This window comes from Leptidea sinapis, chromosome 12 (assembly GCF_905404315.1).
Source record: "Leptidea sinapis chromosome 12, ilLepSina1.1, whole genome shotgun sequence".
Classification (NCBI taxonomy): domain Eukaryota; kingdom Metazoa; phylum Arthropoda; class Insecta; order Lepidoptera; family Pieridae; genus Leptidea; species Leptidea sinapis.
Genome location: NC_066276.1, coordinates 6241454 through 6264133, shown reverse-complemented (window position 1 = coordinate 6264133; position 22680 = coordinate 6241454). Strand labels below are relative to the sequence as shown.

The window sequence follows — 22680 nt, the reverse complement described above, 5'->3', positions numbered from 1 at the left end:
TTTGCCGAGCGGTATCGGTTTTTTAGCGCACATCAAAGGTCACATTCCTTCTTCTTCTTCATTCCTTCAAATAAGTGCGTAGCCTTCCACACTATTAGGCCTATTTGAAAGACCATTTGCGCGAACGACACTACGTGCTTGATCGTTGAAAATGGACTTGAGTAATGAATACATCCTAGAATTTATTGAGTTGCTGCAAGGAGAACCATGTTTATGGAACCCAAAAAACCAAAAGCATAAAAATAGAATGTTGGTGAACGACGCGTGGGTCACAGTAAAAAATATTTTTCCGTGCCATGTTCAATTGACACTATCCGAGGCATCATCTCTTCAAGCACATTTTTCATGGATTCTCTGAAACAAGTAAAAATAATTCCATCAAGTATATTCCGTCAAGTCTCGCTCTCGATATGTACCTAGAGCCACGAGTAGGGCATGCACCCGGGTATATAAAATTACTTTATTCAGTAAATACACATATGCAAAGTAAATGTATTGAAATAACAATTAAAATTCATCAAATATATATATTACAAACGTTGTTCTATAACGATACATTTACAATTATTTAATCTAATTCTAGTAACGATTATTGTTATTTTTGGAGTCGGTGTCAGCCAAAGTAAGCGTCATTTTGACCTTATTGAATACAAGATTTTTCTTTCCTCCATTCAAATGTAGAACTAAATATTTTTAAACATAAAATCACTTAACTTATTAATACAATTTACTCATAAAATTATAGCTTACACCATAACCATTACAGCTTTTCCTGTACTCAAGTCGTTATACAACAAGTATTCGTTTGCAGCGTATTTCGGAAGCCTTGGGATATATGATAAGCTCGATAAACGTTGTAAGTGTTCTCAGCTGCTGTTTGAATTAGCTACGAGCAAAGGAAAGAGGCTCATTTCCGAAACCAACCCTAATGTTTATTCATCGGAAGGTCATAAGGTTTCAAAGGCAAATTGAAATCGTTAGGACAAACCAAATATTAAAGCGATTCACGAAAATTGTAATGTCTACTGCGAATAATATTATTTCAAACAATACTCGAACATTTTGGTTGATTGAAATAACATTCTGAATAATATTACATGAATGAAAGTATACATTTAAAAGCATTAACATTGTACCGTCCTTTTGTCAAGGTTCTGAGGACAGATATCCGATGTTAAGGATTGAATATCACTGAAATTATTTGACATTGAATACAAATTTATGTTATATATAAGACTAGATCATATTTTAAGCGACTTCAAAAAAACTGGAGGTTCTCAATTCGTCGGTATTTTTTTTACGTTTGTTACCTCAGAACTTTCGACTTGGTAAAAGTTGATAATTGTTTCCAAAAATAACAATAATTGTAACTAGAATTAAGAACTAATGAAATAATATAATCGATACAATAAAAATTGTTTTTCTTACATAATTTTAGTATAATTATAAGATATTCTTATTATTATAAGATATTTTTAGTAGGCAATTTTTAATAATAGTTTTACAAACATAAACTAATTAGTGATAATAAATAACCCAACAATTAGGGATACCACAACGGCGCCTATTTCTGCCATGAAGCAGTAATGTGTAATCATTGTGTTTCGGTCGGAAGGGCGCCGTAGATCGTGAAATTACTTAGCAAAATCTTCACATCTTAGTTCTCAAGGTCACGAGCGCCGCTCTCATTGTAATGGGTTTCAGAAAAGAACAATATAAACAAAAATACACTTTTTTAACACAGTACTTTAAATCACACTCGCAATGGTCACCAGACTGGTGATCAAATTGTCATGATCAATTAATCCAGTTATTTTTTTGCATTCCAAGACAGACAAGGTAATATATGTCTGTCTCTTTTCAGTGCATTGCGTTACGCCTAAGTTAGAAAAGCCATGCCAGTACATCTCAACTTATTGTAACTTCTCTAGGCTTGACAATTGCTCTGAGATTACACCTATATAACATTGTGACGTACGCTTTCAACGCTCCGGATCAATGAAGTTCTATGCATATAGACAATGCACCTCATACAAAATCAAAGCCGAAATATGGCACATGCCACAAATGACATCATAATAACCTTTGACTGCTATGTCTATACATTTCTGCGTTTACTCCAGTTGTTTAAATAAAATTGGTCAATAGGCAGCAATGTAAACACTATTTCAGTTTCAGCTGCGTATTTTGAATTTAGAACCCGATTTGGACAGTGACATCAGTGGAGTAGAAGTTAGCTATTTTTTTAAATCCAACAAAACGTGGGTTGCTATAAGTTTTACAACAACTGTTAGTTTAAGAAAAGACTTACCAATGAAATTTTTTTATTGGTTTACTTGGAGAGGTATTATTGAAAAAAAAATATTGAATTAGGCGTCACTATGCGGAAATCCATAATTATACAAATGATTTAAGTCTTCTTTAGTGTTAGTTCCGCTAATATTTGTTTTTAAAAACAATTCGACACGTGCTTCGCCTCTACACGAGGCATCTCCAGGACGTGTTGTGTTGCACAAGACTCGTGCCAGATTTTGGCGAGACGTGCACGTGTCGAATTGTTTTTAAAAACAAATATTGGCGGAATTAACACTAAAGAAGACTTAAATCATTTGTATATGAGCTTATTATTAGTCACCTGTAAGGCAACATGTTTATCGAGGCTGTGTTGTCATATGTAGCATGTATTAATAGAAGTGTGTATTTCATTGCCATTTCAATCGTGTAGAATTAAGAGGGTTACTACAATTTACTAACAATTTATTTTTTTAACAAAACTTACTTGTCCGTTATGTAGGTTAACGACGTCTCAGTGGAGGGTGCGCCCCATTCAGCTGCTGTGAACGTGTTACAAAAAGCTGGAAACCTTGTCAAACTAGTAAGTAGCTAAACGAGTGGCTCTTGATATGCATGGCTATGGAAATATAACGTTTAATGACACTAATAAAGAAACAAGAGCGCTATAGTTTCCTATGAATAGGCAATTCAAGTTCTAGGCATGTTAGGAGACGGTATGCTGTTAATATTATGGATGCTCAACGTATTCTCTTTAATAATAAATAATTAACCATTATCATGGTTTAAAGAAAATAACATCTAAATATAACTGCGATTATTGTGTTATTATGCTGAAAAATATGGAAGATTTCTGATGTCATGTTTTGTGAAACTTTATTCAAAATATTCCCTGCCCGTAAGTTGTCGGTAGGCTCATTTTAATGTGATGACAACATTTAAGAAATAAGATATTTACTTTGTTGAGCCAAGGATGTAAACATTATTAAGTTTACCAAATATACTTCGGGCTTAGAACTTCAGTTCATAAGTTAAATTTAAGAAAATGAATTTCCAGCGCATTGAGCATTTTCGGGAGTGGAAAACAATCTAAGTCTATCCACTACTATGTATAGCCATTAAAATAAATTGAATATATCTGGTTTTCGACTTCACTCTTAGATAGTTTTGGATTATTTTTTATGGAAACGGAGGACAAACGAGCATATGATTCACCTGGTGTTAATTGATCACCGCCGCCCACATTCTCTTGCAACACCAGAGGAATCACAAGAGCGTTGCCGGCCTTTAAGGAAGATGTACGCGCTTTTTTTGAAGGTACCCATGACGTATCGTCCCGGAAACACCGCACAAGGAAGCTCATTCCACAGCTTTGTTGTACGAGGGAGAAAGCTCCTTGAAAACCGCACTGTGGAGGACCGCCACACATCCAGATGGTGGGAATGATATCCTAACTTGTGGCGTGTCGTGCGAAGATGGAATTCGGCAGCAGGAATCAGGTTATACAGCTCTTCGGAACACTCCCCGTGATAAATGCGGTAGAAGACACACAATGAAGCGACGTCTCTACGCAACGCCAAGTGATCCAGCCGTTCACAGAGCACTGAGTCCCCGACAATTCGAGCTGCTCTAATAATACCTGGTAAATCTCACATACTCAGGACGAATACTCAGAATACTTCTACATCTTAACCACTTGGCTAGATCAATTTCCGTCTAAGGCTGAATCCACATTTAACAAGAGATTGTGAAAGAAGATACAAAAAAGGAAATAGAGTATGTGTATAGAGGCGAGAATAAGAGAACAGATTCTTTTATTTTCCAATCGTTCACCTACGTCCTTTTTATGTGGACAACGCTTTAATAGCGAGTAAAGCCTCCTAAATAATTAAAATAAAATAAATCCATTTTTTTGGTAAACCATTACTTTTAAAATGGAAAAATAACCTTTTTTAAGTTTTATATTAACTCTGCCGATAGTCCTCATTGATTTCATAACATTTAATTAAGATTAAAAGCCACACCGATTTATTTCTAAAGCATAATAATATTTATAAAAGAGTATTGTCAATTTAATTAAAGCAAAGTTAATTAAAAAACTGTAGTATTTTTTTGTTTATTTTTTAATTATATTTTTATTTTGATAGTGTATAAGTTGCAGTTACATTTCTCACATTATATCGTATAATTTGCTAGCGAGTGAGGAGAGCGCGTCGACCCAGGGTAGTGACATTGTGCAGAGGCGCACGCGGATTGGGGCTCGGCATAGCGGGCGGAGCGGACGACGCTACTGCTGGCGGCGTGTTTATATCACACATCGCTGTCGGCGGTGCGGCACATCACGACGGCAGACTCAAACTTGGTGATAAAATCCTCGCTGTTAGAGATGAACATGTAAGTTATAACCACAGATTGTAAACATAATATTTTTTCGATGAAAAAAAAGCCCGCTGAATTTGTTGCGCCCATTATTCTCAGGTCTGAGGCAAAGCAAAGGCTTTGGAATGGATGTTAGCTTTTGACTTTCAATATGTGATGTTACATCCATTTTGAAATATTTGAATTAGAATTTATGTTATACACGATACAAAATACTGTGGTCTGGTGCTAAATGGGTCAATATCAATTTTTGCTCTTAATAGTGACTTTAATTGTTATAAAACTACAAAATAAGGAATGTTTGTTCCAGGTTTCATTAGATACGAAATAGCTCTCAAGGGTAAATTCCAAACACTTCTATAATAAAGTCCCTGTTCAACAGGTTCATTCAGTTGTCATCTTTAAAAATAAAATATTTCAATTAAATCTTAAGAGCACAAAGATAACTTTACAAATAACTATGATATATTAATGTTTGTTCATAAGTAAAAATGGGTTTTTCTTAGAAATTATGGGGAAAATGAAATCATAAGAGGAATTAAGTCGTAAGAATACTAAGCTGAGATCTATAGAGCGTACTTATACTTTGCTCAGACTTACTTACGGAAAACTTGGCTAAGAGTAAGCTTAGCACAATCTGTGATTCCGTTTATTTAGTCATTTGTGAGCTGAAATTGTAATGTCTTCATCATCATTCCAAACCCCAAAGATCTCCACGACGGTTGGTCCTACGCTGCCCTCATCCAACGTATTCCGGCGATCTTGACCAGATCGTCGGTCCATCTTGTTGGGGGCCTACCAACACTGCGTCTTCTCGTACGTGATCACCATTGGAGTAATTTTCTGCCCCACCGGCCATCTGTCGTCAAACTATGCACCCTGCCTACTGCCACTTCAGTTTTGCAATCATTTGGGCTATGTCGGTAACTTTGGCTCTCCTACGGATCAGAAATGAGGTCTGATTCGATCTCGGAGGGAAACTCCGAGCATGGCCCTTTCCATTGCCCTTTGGGTGACAATGAGCTTTCTCATCAGGCCCATAGTTAGCAACCACGTCTGCGTACCGTAAGTCATCACTGGCAACACACACTTGTTGAAAATCTTCGTCTTCAGACACTGCGGTATTTAATGTGCTTAAGCTAAAACAGCCCAATGTTTTACCTAAGTAGAGTCTGAGCAAAGTTTACGTAAGCTGTATAGATCTCAGCCTAAAATTATCACTTTGTTCTTTTGTTATTAGGAATATAGAACATAAGAATTTTTTTAAGTAATAATGTTTTCTGGTGCATTTCGAAAATTTTAAAAGTTTTACCAAGCTTGTGATTATTTTATCTTTGATAACGTAACACCTGCATGACCGGTTCTCGCTTCAAGCCTACGTCGCGATCCCCGCTCCGGTACCTAGCAGACTGCACCGTACAATAGTAGCGGCGATACGACCCGAGATTTTATAATCAATAGAAATAGTAATTTATTTTTTAATTTATATAACTTTCCATAATTTCGTTCATTGCGGTTGAATATAGAAAGTGTGAGATATAAGAATAAATTAAGAAGATTATTGAGTTAAATATAATTAACATTGTTTCTTCTTTTACATTTTTTAACAGGGAATAGAAAGATCATTAATTGGAGCTACACATGCGGAGGCGGTCCTAGCGTTGCGAAGTACAGGCGACCACGTGACACTTGTGGTTCTCCCGGCCGCTTCTATCCCGCCCATAACAAGAACCGCTCCGCTTCACTCAAGTGAGCATACCCTTTAATCTCAAGATACCACAAAATAAAGAAGTTAAACACTAATTAATGAATTATCTCTATTATTTCAATGACTTGTCAGTACGGCTAAGGGAGAAAAAAAATCTTTAGATTTAAGATCTATTGTGTCCGACTGTCCCCCAATCAAGACCATTGATATATAATATCCTAAGACATTTCATTAATATATAAACATCTGTTTATTAGTATTCATAAATATTACTGCAAATTAAATCTTCATAACTTTAAAGCGAGCAGCGCGAATGATGAGCAAATTGTTTTATGAGACGTGTTTCATGTAACACGTTTCAAAGAATTCATCCACTTCATTACGAATTAAGAAAAAAAATATATATATATATGATGTTCACCTTGTGCTAAGTGTAACGCCCTGCCCATCACAATGCAGTGCTAATAAGGATTCGGTTAAACCAATAATCCCTTGGTACTTTAGCTAAGGATGTTAAATCTCATTAGCCCAGTAATTTAAACCAGCCACGAGGCCCTTCAGACGGAAAGACGAATACTTACCAACAAAAAATTTATGAACGATGCGGGACACGAACCCCAACCTCTCACGTTTCATGCGAACTGATCCTACCGTTCGAGTTACATATCGTTGATAAATTTTGTATGCTTTGTTGAACTCTCAGGTTGTGGCTTCATCTACAGGATCTACTTTACAGTTGATAACCTGCTGAACCCCAATATTTGCATATTAGGAAATTGACTTGAGATGTCACTCTTTCAAATCTAAACAATAAATAAAATTTTGAATACAAAATTTATGAACGATAATTAGGAATAGTGCTTGCAGACTGCTTGGCAGCAAAAGTAGACGGTCCCATTAACCTTGATTTAATATGCGCAATTACAATATAGTGATATTTTTTAGTATTTACCAAAAATAAGAAACTCTGACCTTTTTTATTCTTAAAAGTGTGATCACCATATTATTAATCGCACTAATGCGTCCGCACATTGGCTACGGTTCAACAATCCAACTTCGCACGACAAGACACAAATTAAGATATTATCCCCACCATTTGCAGTGCGGTTTTCAAGGAACTTTCTTCCAAGTACTGCAACGCTGTGGAATGAGTTTCCTTTTGTTTCCGGAACGATAACACATGGGTACCTTGCTAACCTAACTTCTAAACAATATTACACAGAAATAGAGTTAAACGTTGTGCTCCTACTTCTCTTGCCCATTCTCGCCAACTTTTTTCAGAATCAAGTTTAAATTAACAAACATTATCAGCGGCTGCGGTCTATTGAAGTCATAAAATTGGACGTTTTATCATGCAAGTAAAATAAACCCTACTTTCCTCAGGAATAGAATTGCAAGGAGAATCTAGAAAACAAACTATTCAAAAGTTTTTATGTGTTAATTTATTGATACTCAAAAAACGCCTCAATAATATTGACAGCAAAGCTTGACCGGTGCGTTCTAACTAGATACCGCACTACCTAAGAACAATAGCTTTTTATTACGGCAACTATTAGTTGCCTGCATCTTGACACTCAATGGCATCTTTCAAATTTTGTAACATACACTTCGTGTTACTTAACATTGAATGTAATAAAATACAAAATACTTACTGATGATGTGATCTCAGTGTCGTTCTTATTTCTTATAGTATTATTTTTACAAAGTTTAAAAGCGTAACCCGACATTCTAGCTTCAATTATTAGCAACGTTTAACAGAACATGTGGCACGTCAATGACATACATTGTTCGAGACTGGTTCAAGTACTCCCACTTGGGCGTAGTACTAGTGACCGCACTGTGCGACTACGCCTGCGGTATTTAGTTGGAACGCAGCATAGACCAATCCTTAAACTAAACAGAAAAGTATTCATTTTAAACATATAATTTCTCTTCTATTCCTGTTTCTTCATCAGTAGGATTCTCTACGAAAATGAGTATCATTCATGTCAACTTCTTTAATTTATTATGTGGCATCGGCAATACACTATATTTCTGTACAGTAAACATTTTGATGCGAATAATAACTGCTTCATTAACTTAATTAATAATTGGCAGCAAGAACGCAGGCAACGTCATGTTCAACTCTACACGAGCTCTTTGAAGAGGAAGCGAGTCAAATACCGAGGTATAATTAAAATTTCATGCAATTTTTTACCATAAGGTTCAAGAGGCTAGATATATTGCTTAAAATTAATTCTTTGACACAATTATGATGACTAAACCATTTTGCTAATGTGTTTCTGATTGTACAAAATATGTTAACTTAAATATTATTTATATATCGTTTTTTTTTTATTAAAATAAGGGACGAGACGAGCAGGATGTTCAGCTGATGGTAATTGATATGCCCTGCCCATTACAATGCAGTGCCGCTCAGGATTTTTAAAACACCCAAAAATTCTGAGCGGCACTACAATTGCGCTCGTCACCTTGAGACATAAGATGTTAAGTCTCATTTGCCCAGTAATTTCTCTAGTTACAGCGTCCTTCAGACTAAAACACAAAAATGTTTACATATTACTGCTTCGCGGCAGAAATAGGCGCCATTGTGGTACCCATGATCTAGCCAATATCATGTACAAAGGAGCCTCCCACTGATGTTGTTGGCCAAATCAGATTTCAGGTCTAATCAGATTGTTCTATGATAAGCCCGTATAACCTACAATACTACACACATAGTGCTTTGGCCTGAAATCTAGTGTAGTCATTAGAATACAATTAAAAAAATATCAACAACAAAAAAAACACATAAAGCCACACATTTTCTTTATTGATAAATATATAAAAAACATTTTTTTTAATAAATAAAATCACAAAAAACAACATAATTTAAAATTAGAAAAACACTGTGCGGCAAGTGATTCTTTGTCTACAGTTTTACATTAATCACATATAAAGGGTGTCCCAAAGTTATGGGACATGAAGGGAAAGTACCTTAAATATCGAAGATAGGCAATTTTACTGAAAGAAGACTTTATGTTATTTTTAAAAGTTAGTACTTCTGTATTCAAAGACTTTCTCAAAATTACTTGCCTCGTCTGAGAATCGAACCGGCTGAAGTGTAAAAAAAATTCACCCCTACTTTTATAATGCCAATCGAAAGAATGGCCAAAAACTAATAACTCGTCTTAAGTAACATAGTATTTTAAAAGAAAGGAACAACGTAAAATGAATGTTTTTCTACTTGGATTGGATTTTTATTTTCCTAATTGTTTTACTACCACTACTACAACACACCTACTATAATACACCTATTATTGTCATATTTTATATAAAAAAGAAATAGAAATATATTTATTTGCAACAAACACAATATTAACATAGTAAAATAGAACAAACATATACTTACAGAATACACTACATGTTACAGAGTTTGTCACTAATGGTGACACTTCAGCATAATGCTGATAGCTATCGCGACCAGCGCTGATCTTCCGGTGGGATCTATAAATGACGCCACACACAAATGCCATAAGCAGGCATCGTCTTTCTTGCACGTCATGTCTTATATTAAAATATTTTAAAAGTGCTATAAAATAAATAATATTAATTCATAATATAATTGGTACATGAATAATTAGTAGGAATAGGAAAATAATATCAAATACTGTTAAATATAAGAAAATTATAATATATACCTGTGTTCTTAGATACACCACGCACTTGAAGCGAAAACTTTTCCTGCCTACCTACCGAAATCAAGAAAATTTTATTTTGATACAAAATTACAATATTTATAAATAATACTTGAAATACAGTCCATATTATTTTACAACATATTCTATGCGTTGTGAATCTAAATTTCCGCAACTAATTAAATTCATCATGTCAAAGTAACATGAGAGTATTATTACGCTAGCATTTGTATGGCAATGTATGGTATTATGATGTCGAATAAATCGCATTGGCGCTTGGAATTAATTCTAGATACTTATTTACCGACATAAAGTTTAATTCTATAGTATTCATGAAGTGATTTTCAAATTTAAACTTAAAGATCTTAGTAATGAACTTAAGGCGCGGTGATATCTCAATATCCATAAAAAATGGTTTCTTAGAGAGTCGATTACAACATAATGTAATGAAAATAATCCTATGCAAAAAATACATTACAAAAAGGAGGTCCTAAAGAAAAATTTGAAATGAATAGAATATTTATATATAATATGAAATATCCAATAAAAACTTTAGAAGTTGCTTCCCAAAAATAAACTTTGGAGTTGAAAATCTCTGAATTTTCAGCAACAACAACATTGTTTTTTTAAAGAATTTAATAGAATTAGTATTTTTCTAAAACTTAAACCGAACAATTATTCAATTTAATATGTATATTTTGAATAAACAAAAGAAAACCAGTAAAATGCCCATTTGCAGCTTATCCACATGATGAACACAAATATTGTACTATTGGTTGTAGCGTTTACAATCCTAGTCAGTCCTCGCCTTAAACAGTAAAAAAAAAACAAAGTGTTTACGGTTAATTACACAAAACACAGAGGAGGTACAAACCAACGTACTTATAAATGACCAGAGATCGGAACTTGTAGACACTACGGTATTCTTGGGTATTACGTTAGATAAAAAGCTTCAGTGGGGTCCACGTAATGTCTAACTAGCAGATAGACTCAGCTCTGCGGCATACGCCGTTAGAAACGACCGCTAGATTAGCCACCAGCGATATAAAGTTTGTATGGAAATTACAATTCACGCGTCCCAATATAAGGCTATAAGAATGATTTATGACCGTTCCCAATATTCAGTCTATCTCTTACGTGAGATTAAAATTGAAACTATCATTGACTTTTCTGTCCCAATAAACTTATCGATGGTAACTCACCTTATCCGTGCACGCTGTCTGTCAATAGGACGACGTATAGCTTACCAGCGATATAAAGTTTGTATGGAAATTGCAATTCACGCGTCCTAATAGAAGGCGATAAGAATGACTTATCGGGTATATTGGGAAAGCTTCAGATTATTGACAGCTAATTACTGGCAGTAGAAGGTAGTAATTTATCTCTATCTGTAGATATTATATTGGGAACAGCCGTAAGTGACCTATATAATAATATTATCAAAAGCCGTGAAAGTTTAAAACAATGTTTAATTGATTTAGATGCGTGAGAATGGTACGACTGGTCCGCACGGGATCTCGATTGGGAATGGACATTGTTGGAGGGTTGGGTGATTCAGAAGGATCGAGTGAGGACAATGCGTGTGGAGTTTTCGTGTCCGGAGTAGCGATAGATGGCGCTGCTTGTGGAATGTTGCACAGAGGGGACAGAATACTGAGCGTTGATGGCCGTGATCTTACGAAGGCAACACATGAACAAGCGGCTGCTGCTTTGAAGGTATATTCTATTGTTTTTTTTAATGGCAGTAAATGACAAGACCAGCAGGACGTTCAGCTATTAGTAATTGATACGCCCTACAAATTATAATTCCCAAATTCTTAGCGGCACTACAATTGTGTTCGTCACCTAGAGACATAAGATGTTAAGGCGAAGAGAAAGCAAAAAACACGCAAACATGGTGTTTTTAGACAAGTTTTGTAGTGAAAGTATAGCATTTCGAGCTATGAACACTACTTAATCCTGTTACACATATCCTTAAGTCTTATTTGTAGGTTGCTTATGCTTGCTGTTGGTTATAGATAACACTGCCGAGCCTTTTTTTGGCATGGCAAGACGCATTTTTTTGGTACTTCTCTCAGAAAAGTTATTCTTTTAGCTTTTACTTTTTTGTGTAGGTTCATTTATTCAGATTAGTAGTGAATAACGAGGATTGTAAGCATATAAGCTGTTTTCAATCCAAGAAATTTGACAATATTGGCTTTGTTACATAAATGCAAACGTGTAAAATAAATTAAAAATGACTTTGAAAGTTATTAACTGAGAATCTGGAAGAACGAAAGACTGCAATTTTAAATATAATCTATTAATAAGCAACAGTTAAATCCACTGAGCAGGAAGTAACTTCTGCTGTTATTGTTATCTATGGACTGGAGGTAATAGAATACACAACGAATACATAACTATTTATGGACATCATAACAATGAAATTGGAGGGTCTCGTCAATTGTCTAAGCTTAGCTTGTCAAAAGGTATCTCGTTTCATAAGCAGATTTTATTAAACGAAAATTTTGCCCTTTTTGTGTTAGGCGTTGAATCTTTGAATATATAAAAATACTAGCTGACACGACAGACGTTGTTCTGTACATAATAAATAAAATACTGTTTTTTTATGAATTTGTCAATAGTATTTCTTCATCATCAAGAACTATTTCGTAAAATATGCTCCCAGTTGTTATAATGAAATTGTTTCACAGCAGAACTGTCAAACCGTGCGTCAAAGTCACTCATAGAGAAATATTTCCATACAAAACAAATATTGAAAATAAAAATTTGTTATGGGTCCCAAATCGAAATCTTCGAATCTTATCTCTCAAGTTAGACTAAACTGCACTCCATGAAGTAATCTCCATTAAAATCCGTTCATTAGTCAAGGAATTCACTTTAAACAATCAGGGCACTGTATTTATATATATTCTAAAGATATTGAAGACTTCTTGAAGCCTTAAGAAAAAGAAAAGACTGGTCTTTTGGTAACCAATTTACAGATTGTATCTGCTAGCTATGTAGCAGATACTAACCTTACCTAACCTAACGTTCTTATCACTTCATATTGTTATCTGATGTAAGATTAGTGTCTCCAAACGTTTTGTGTTCGTCCAAATAATATCGTCGTTATGCCCATACTAGAACTCACGAAACGTCCTTATCAATATAAAAAGCATCATTTTAATGCTACAAGTAAGTTTTACCAAACATAAACTTAAAATATATTTAGCGCATAAATGCTATTATAATATAAGTTAATTTTTAAAAGAAAATGACATTGAGGCTTTGAAGTAATATTGACAAATAACGAGTATGTAATATATTTTGAACACACTTTTTAATTTAATTATGACATTTAGAAATAATTTATCTTAATAATGATGTGAGAACTCTTATTTTTAACTTCATGATGCAATTAATTTAACTTAATTTTATTTAATGATGTAATCAATTTTGTTTTGCGATAGTCCTTATGAATAAATTTTCTTTATGTATAATAATTGTATACTCAATAACTGGTACAACTTGAAGACCTAAAAATATGTTTAAATCATCTATAATATATTACCCTTGTCAACACATAAAGATCTTACTTACTTACTTACCAAAGCAAATAATTTAAATAAGCCTATAATTTTTTTATTATTTAACGCCAGTACTCCGGCAATGCGGTAACGATAGCAGCGCAGTACCAACCGGAGCAGTATGAGAAACTTCGAGCGAGAATAAGAGCTATTAATGCAGCAGCTCTATCTCCGCACACTCCAACGCGTTTTCCAGCACACGAGTTACCTCAACATCCAGACGTGCAAACGTGTTACTCAAGGGATAATATAACAAGGTAATGGAAAAGCACTATTTGTAGCAACAGTATAATTATTACAGATAGAAAATTATATGCCTATCTGCATATATTTTGTATGTCAGTCAACGACAGTTAATTATGTTACTTGGTTACAGTAGGTGATCACCTATTCCCATCACATAAATAATAAGGTACAGGTAAAACAAATGTTAAAAGAATTGTTAAAAAACGTTTGTGTGGGAAAGGTAATTCTAACATTAATGATTTTCTTAATGATACCACAAGGCACAGACTGAGAATGAAGCGCTCACCCACAGGCTCTTTAATTATAAATGTTTATTTTACGATATTACATTGTAATACATACTTTTATTTAAAAAAAGCCCCCTGAGTTTCTTGCACCAACACTTCTCAGTCCGAGTCAGATCTATTTTTGAATGGGATTTTTAAAATGATAGTTTTTGACGTTCAAGAAGTGATTTCGGATTAAAATATTTGAATTTGAATACGTTTATTCAGAAAATACACCATTTCTTATCTCTCTTCTATTCAGTAATTTATTGAGTTAAAATTAAAAACACCGGAAAAACTGAAACGTTATCGATCATTCAGGAAAGTCTAAACTCAACATTCGCTGATTTTTAACGTGTTATGTTATCCGCTCTCTGATTGGTAAAATTCGCCCAATTACCGAATGACTTACGGCCGTTCCCAATAAACTATCTACAGATAGAGATAAGTTACTACCTTCTATTGTCAGTAATTAGCTGTCAATAATCTGAAGCGGTCCCAATATACCCGATAAGTCATTCTTATCGCCTTATATTGGAACGCGTGAATTGAAATTTCCATCTATCGTTGGTAAGCTATACGTCCGCGTCGTCCCATTGACTGACAGCGTGTACGGAATACGGATAATGTGAGTTACCGTCCATAAGTTTATTGGGACAGAAAAGTCAACGATACTGACGATTTTTATCTCAAGTAAGAGATAGACTGAATATTGGGAACGGCCATTACTCGCGCGCGACGGTTATCTATGCGTATTATTTTACATGTGGCACAAGAATGCTTATAGTTACGGTGATTTCAGTGAAATCATCTGAAAGCTATTGAAACAATGTATATAATAAATGCCAATTTATTTTATTTGTAGCTTTATTTTATTTTACACAGACCTTTCTTTCGACAAAAGTTGAAAAACAGTTATATTTTGGAAATAAACGAGGATTTTGAAGGAAAACAATTGGTTTTGTTTATAAGTGTTTGTTATTTTATAATCAACTTTATTTGTTTCTTTCTTTTCACCAAACTGCATCAACATTTACATCACAGTGAGTTTTATTTTTCCTATTCAAATATTTTTATTTAAAATAGGTTTCCAAATCACTTATTGAACACGTGTTTATATTTCTAATTTCGGTTTAATAGTGGTGAATAAAGGCATAAATTTGATTTGAGCTGTACGTCTTCTAGAATTTTTAACGCTATAATACTGCATGGTATATCCAGCCCGTATTCTTATTATATGTGAAATCACCGCTTAAAACCGTTTAGTAAAATTTGTATTTCTGTTGCTATTATCACCAATAAGAACGCTAGAATCGGAAAAAAGCAATTTGCTACATTTTCTTCTAATGGTGCAAGGTTTTGATAGATTGAAGTAATATAGTTAATTTGAGTTTTGTATATCACCACCCTTACATGTGCAATGGATTTTTTGACACTCATTTGTGCTTAAAAATCCACTATGTACAACAGTCTTGATTAATGGATCAAAGTGGACATAAAAGTGGAAAAAGATCCATCAATGGATCTTAGTGGACAAAGGCTCATTAACTACCACCCATTCAAAATAGACTGCCTCAGACCTGATAAGAACGGGTGCAAGAAACTCTTAAAAATTATAAATTTATAACGACAGTGTAAATTAATGTATGTGTAATACTACAAAATAATGAAATATAAATAATGAAATGAAATACATCTTCATTGCAAAGCACAAAAAAAAATATAACAAAATCGAGAATACATTGTTATGCATAGCAATAGGCGGTCTTATCGCTTAAGAGCGATTTCTTCCAGGCGACCTGTACTGAAATATTTTAAATTTTATTAAATTATAATTTATTTTTAAATTTTAGTTGATAAAATAACAGTAGGTGGTGCTATCGATATACATATAATTTAAACATATACATACGGTAAATAATACCAGGGAAAGAAATAATGTGGAACTAATGTAACACCAGTGGGTCCTTTGCACCGGATGTCGGCTAGATTATGGATACCACAACGGCGCCTATTTCTGCCGTAAAGCAGTAATCTGTAAACTTTACTGTGTTTCGGTCGGAAGGGCGCCGTAGCTAGTGAAATTACTGGGCAAATGAGACTTAACATCTTATGTCTCAAGGTGACTACCGCAATTGTAGAGCTGGTCAGAATTTTGGGGCTTTTCAAGAATCCTGAGCGGTACTGCATTGTAATGGGCATATCAATTACCATCAGCTGAACGTCCTGCTCGTCTCGTCCCTTATTGAAATAAAAAAGGAGCATTATTTTGAAAGATTTGAGAGTTTGAGCCCTTCTGATTTCAATGGGAATAGTATTCCATAGGTTAACAGCTTGCACAGTATAACAGTAAATATTGTTTATCGTTGAAACAAAACAAGAATAGTTCATTAATATAATGTCTAGTTGCAAACGAAGCAAATGAAAGAGCAATAATATATTTTGCCGATCTTGAAATTTGTTTGTTTGTTGATTTGTTTTTGAATCCAACACTTAAAACAAAATCTTCAAATTGCTACAAATGAGTCAATATTTCATTCATATATCTACGATATTTTGTCAAGACTTCTAAGTTTCTTATTTATTTTAATTGTTTATTTAGTTTTGGTATGTATTTATTATATTCAAATTCAAATTCAAATATTTTTATTCTAAATAGGATGTGACATCACTTATTGTAAGTCAAAAACTATCACCCATTCCAAAATATTCATTTTGGAATGGGTGGTAGTAGCCTCAGACCTGAGAAGAATGGGCGCAACAAACTCAGCGGCCTTTTTTTTCATCGAATGAATATGTTTACAAAGTAATATTATACAATTAAACTTATTTCTTAATAGCCTGAGGGCGATCACTCCATTCCCAATCTGTGGTATCATTAAGAAAGTCATTTATGTTATAGTAACCTTTACCACACAAACATTTTTTAACAATTCTTTTAAAATAATGTAATTATGAAATAATCGGGATAGATTCTGTAGAGTTTTATATAAAGCTTTTTTTCTTTATGAAAATAAGGGACGTGACGAGCAGGACAATCAGCTGATGGTAATTGATACGCGCTACCCATTACAATGCAGTGCCGTTCAGGATTCTTGAAAAACCCAAAAATTATGAGCAACACCACAATTGCGCTCGTCACTTAGAGGCAAGATGTTAAGTCTCATTTGCCCAGTAATTTCACTAGCTACGGCGCCCTTCAGACCGAAACACAGTAATGTTTACACATTACTGATTCGCGGCAGAAATAGGCGCTGTTGACTTACCTATGATCCCACTGGTCCCGCTTGTGAGTACGTATTATTGCCAGTTAAAAAAAAGCAAGACTAGCAAGAAGGGATAATTAATTTAACAATTTAATATAATATAAATAACATATTTGTAGAAACTAGGCAGATTTTGTATTTATATTGCTATTTCTACTTAAACAAGAAATGGCATACTTGCGAAACAAAATTAAAAAGCACCATTAAATTAAATTTAAGCTAGAGAAGACTGGGCAGATGCAGAGCAATGTATTACATTGCACAAAGTGGCGCTAACCTCTAAATAAAGGCAGTAAACCCTAGGAGCCTTATTAGCATACTGTTTATTCATGGCGGTCAGAAAGTCTGGTTTTACTAGCGCCGAGTTCATGAATAAGTATGCATATTGACTATGTGACTAAAATAACTAACACTTTTGTGAACTGTCGTAATTTAAAATGAGATACAGTTGTACGGGCAAATTGTTTATTTGTGACACAGCGACATTTCAAATCAATTTCTTAATATGCAAGTATTGGGGTTGAGCAGGTTATCAACTGTAAAGTAGATCCTGTAGATGAAGCCAGAACATGTATGAACTTAACGTCACTCGAACGGTTGGTTAAGTGGAATAGCGCTCGCACGGAACGCGAGATGTCGCGGGTTCGAGTCCCGCCATCGTTCATAAATTTTGTTTCCAAATTAAATTTGCGTAATTAATCTGAGAAGTGAGGGTTATCACTTTAAAAAAATAACACATTGTTCAGATTTGAAAGAGCGACATCTCAAATTTAATTTCCTAATATGCAAATATTGGGGTTGAGCAGGTTATCAACTGTAAAGTAGTTCCTGAAGATGAAGCCACAACCTGAGATTCGAACAGACATATCAATATTTATGAACGTGACGTCACTCGAATAGTTGACTCAGTGGAAGAGCGCTCACAATAACAAATTGTTTAGTACAGGCATGTTATGAATAGCAAACTATTAGACTCAGGCTATATATTACCCGCACGAAATAAAGTGTAGTATATTATTTATTTATTTTAAGAAGAATTTCCGTAAAATACGATAAAGGACCCCATTTACAATTTTATTGCGTTAAAAAACAAAGCTTATGGCTTTAAATATTCCTTTATTTCAACCAGTTCAACGTTTTGAATAGATAGACATGACAACATATGGTTGTATATAGCAAGGAACTTTAAAAAAACATTTTTCAATACGAGCAGAGGAAACACCGAACTGTCAATATCAGGGTCAATACCCTTAATATGATTACCACTTTCTACTTTACCCCTGGCAATCCATTAATTTGGAGGCAGCAATATTCTGACACCCTCTATAATGGTATCAAATTTAATTAATCTGCAGATATAAGTTATTACATTCAAAATTATGAATCATCACTACAAAGTCTATTATTAAGGCTTTCATTTGATAACGTGATTGCCAAATTGATTTTAGAATAAATTCTTTATATTGGTACAATTAGCCTACAATATTTTTATATCGGTTACAACAACTTTTGGCTTACGGATTAACCTACCTCTGAATATTACCAAAATTTATTTTTATCAGTTTTTTTTTATTTATCCATGTTATATGCCTTTATGGATTTTTTAATTGTTTTAGTTGATTTCGAGATAACCATAGACTATATACTTAGTCTGGCCATAGTCTAAAATTATTAAAGGTCAAAGTTGGAAGCCTAAAAACTAATATTATAAATAAGTGGCTTACAATCGTCAGTAAACATTTTAAGAAGTTAAATATCTTACTAACTGAATTATATAATTATTCTTCTGCTTACGAACACAATTCGTATTTTTTTATAGTGATAACCCTCACTTCTGGGATTAATTACACAAATTAAATTTAAATCAAAATTAATGAACGATGCGATACTCGAACCCCTGACCCCTCGCCTTCCGTGCGAGCGCTCTTCCACTAAGCCAACCGTTCGAGTCACGTAAAGTTCACAAATCTTGATATATCTTTGTTAAACTCTCAGGTTGTGGCTTCATCTAGAAGATCTACTTTACAGTTGATAACCTGCTCAAGAGACTTGAGATGTCGCTCTTTCAAAGCTTAACATATTGTTATTTTTAAAGTGATAACCTTCACTTCTGGGATTAATTACACAAATTAATTCTAAATATATTATAGTTATTAGAATTATTTTATGATCTTTCATTTTGCAGGTAGCAGTGAGCAGTGCCGTAAGAACTGAATAGCTAGTGGAAGAATCTAGATTTTAAAAGTTGAATTAAAACAATGTTCTTTTACTTTATGACGAATGACTAAAAAGATGTTTATTAAAAACAAATCATTTTTAACAAACATCATGGTGTATCTACGAAGTTATTTTGTAAACTGATTTGTTAAAAATTTTAATCAAAATAAATTTCTGGTAAAATAATATTTTTTTATGAAAATAAGGGACGAGACGAGCAGGGCGTTCAGCTGATGTAAATTGATACGCCCTGCCCATTACAATGCAGTGCCGATCAGGATTATTGAAAAACCCAAAAATTCTGAGCGGCACATAATTATGTGCCGCTCACAATTGTGCTCGTCACCTTGAGATATAAGATGTTTAGTCTCATTTGCCCAGTAATTTCACCAGCTACGACGCCTTTCAGACTGAAACACAGTAATGCTTCACGGCAGAAATAGGCACCGTTGTGGTACCCATAATCTAGCCGGTATCCTGTGCAAAAGAACCACTGGTAAAATTCAATTGTGTTAGTCCAACCCCTGTACCAGTTCCAGTTATTTAATCCCGAATTGTACATAAATTTTAATGTAATTAAATAATGGAATATTAAATATATTAATTTATGCAAGATGTACAAATTTTGGATCAATTCATTCACGACTATTATTGGTTGAATAGTTATGATTTGAGTTGGTTTTGTTTTTTAATTAAGAAAAAATACGAATACCGGACTACCAGCATACCTACTCCGGCATACCGGAGGAGGCCTATACCCAAAAGGGGCCATGACATATATTATATCGATCTGAAATACTTATTAAACATAGTTTTTCCCACAGAACAATTTAAAGAGATTTAAGTCGGGTTGTTTGTTATGCGTGGCACATCATATATACTTATCTACCCATCCATGAAGTATAACATTATCGGTATGATAGTTAAACTAGAAAAAAAAACAAAACTTCATAGGCGTGAGCTGTCAAAAGTAGGCGTGTGTTGGCCAATTATCAGTGTGTTGACCAATTACAGGGCTGCGATATTGGTTACGAATTTGTGCGAATGCTTGTGTTTTTTTGACTAGGGCGTGTCTAGGGCGTGTAGTATAATATTGAGTGGCGACAGTGGTTCCCATACAAAATACGCGTGATGGCCATTCCAATGTCTTTTACCTGTTCTGTGGTTTTTCCAAATTTATATTTTTAAATGTCGTGAAAATTAGAAAGGCTTAATAAATATGTAATGATTTAATGTTTCAGATATTCGTTAGATACATATTGTAAAACTAGGTCATATTTGATTGTTTAAGATCCCTTTTATTAAGGAGTTTGTTTAAATGTAATTAAATTATGTGTCTATTACTAATAATAATAATATTTGTATCTACTTGTAAATAAATTTTATAAAGTTTCCAAACTGTGATATTATTATAATGTCTCTAGATATTACGTACCGTGTAAATGTTAAGTATTTAAAAATAAATGTTTTGGACATTAACAATATGTGTCTTTATTTAAAACTAGTGTTTTATGAGTGTGTTCTACAGACTGAACACAAAAACATCCAATAAATTCAAAATCGTGTAAAACTCTAATTCAAAATACGTGATTGTAATGTTTTATCATCGCGGAACTTTAATATTGTTTTTTTTTATGGAATAGGAGGACAAGCGTACGGGTCACCTGGTGTTATGTGATAACCACCACCCATATTCTCTAGCAACAGCAGTGGAATCACACGAGCGTTGCCGGCCTTAAAGGAAGATGTACGCGCTTTTTTTGAAGGTACCCATGTCGTATCGTCCCGGAAACACCGCGCAAGGAAGCTCATTCCAAAGCTTTGTATTACGTGGAAGAAAGATCCCCAGTGGAGTACGCCACACATCCAGATGGTGGGGATGATATCCTTACTTGTGGCGTGTCATGCGAAGGTGGAATTCGGCGGCATGAATCAGGTTAAACAGCTCTTCGGAACACACCCCGAGAGAAATGCGGTAAAAAACACACAATGAAGCGACGTCTCTACGCAACGCCAAGTGATCCAGCCGTTCACAGAGCACTGAGCCCTCGACAATTCGAGCTGCTCTGCGTTGCATGCGATCAAATGGATCGAGCTGATACAGGGATGCGCTAGACCAGATATGACAACAATACTTCATGTGTGGCCGGACCTGCGCTTTGTAGAGCGCTAGAATGTGGACCAGCTTGAAGTATTGCCGTGCTCTATTTATGACGCCCAGCTTCTTCGAATTATAATTATTATTAATTAATTCGTTCCGCCGCAACCACTTTTTTACATATTAACGAAATTTAAACAATATGATATGCTTCTAAAGTGATAACCCTCACTTCTAGGATTAATACACAACACACAATAAGGGATTCAAATCCCACATCGTTAGAAATATTTTGTTTTTCAAATTTTATTTGTGTATTAACGAAATTCGCCTGAGTTGTCTGAAAAAATAAGCCGTCTGGGAGCTTTAACGTGTCAAGCGATGCCAAGGTCACCGCATGACGCAACGGGCTCGGGTTACAGCATAATTTAAGCGAAAGCGCTGTCTAAACCCTTCGAGATATAACAAAATAATGTATGATGGAATTATGTATCTTATATAGGTCTGCAGAAAAGTCCGCGATGGCTATAATATGTCTATCTCTTAAAGCTAACATATGATATATCCATTTTAATATTTTCAAAGTTAACAATTATAAAGCAGTAATGTAAAAGCCGTTTGCACAAATACGATATTAATCCTTATCATTTTCTATCAGCAGAACAGGGTCTGTTGGGTCAGCTAGTTAACTATAAAATTTAGCCCAAACAACGTCGGGGCGGTTGACTAGTATTCTATAAGATATTAAATACTTATGCGAAATATATAATAACTCACAAAGTAAATTTAAAGCAGGGGCTAATCAAGGGTTGCTCTCGAGATAATTAAGTGAGACGTTATTATGTAACCTGACTCAACGGACAGGTTCGGGATTGCTTTTGATCTTGACTTTATAATAACTTTATGAAAGATGACCTACATATCAAAATGGCCACGTTTTATCCCGTTTTTGTGTGACTTTT

At 34.3% G+C, this 22680-nt stretch overlaps 1 protein-coding gene across 1 annotated transcript in view; it reads left to right on the top strand.

Moving 5' to 3' along the window:
* The window catches only part of LOC126967185 (disks large homolog 4-like), a 71061-nt gene extending 50074 nt beyond the window's left edge, over positions 1-20987 (top strand). Inside the window, exons 5-11 of the mRNA XM_050811662.1 lie at positions 2795-2875; positions 4489-4686; positions 6282-6420; positions 8477-8546; positions 11538-11772; positions 13698-13882; positions 19589-20987. Coding sequence (XP_050667619.1) covers positions 2795-2875; positions 4489-4686; positions 6282-6420; positions 8477-8546; positions 11538-11772; positions 13698-13882; positions 19589-19592 — 912 coding nt within the window. The 3' untranslated portion in view covers positions 19593-20987. The remainder of the gene's footprint in view (positions 1-2794; positions 2876-4488; positions 4687-6281; positions 6421-8476; positions 8547-11537; positions 11773-13697; positions 13883-19588) is intronic.
* Positions 20988-22680: the final 1693 nt, after the last annotated feature.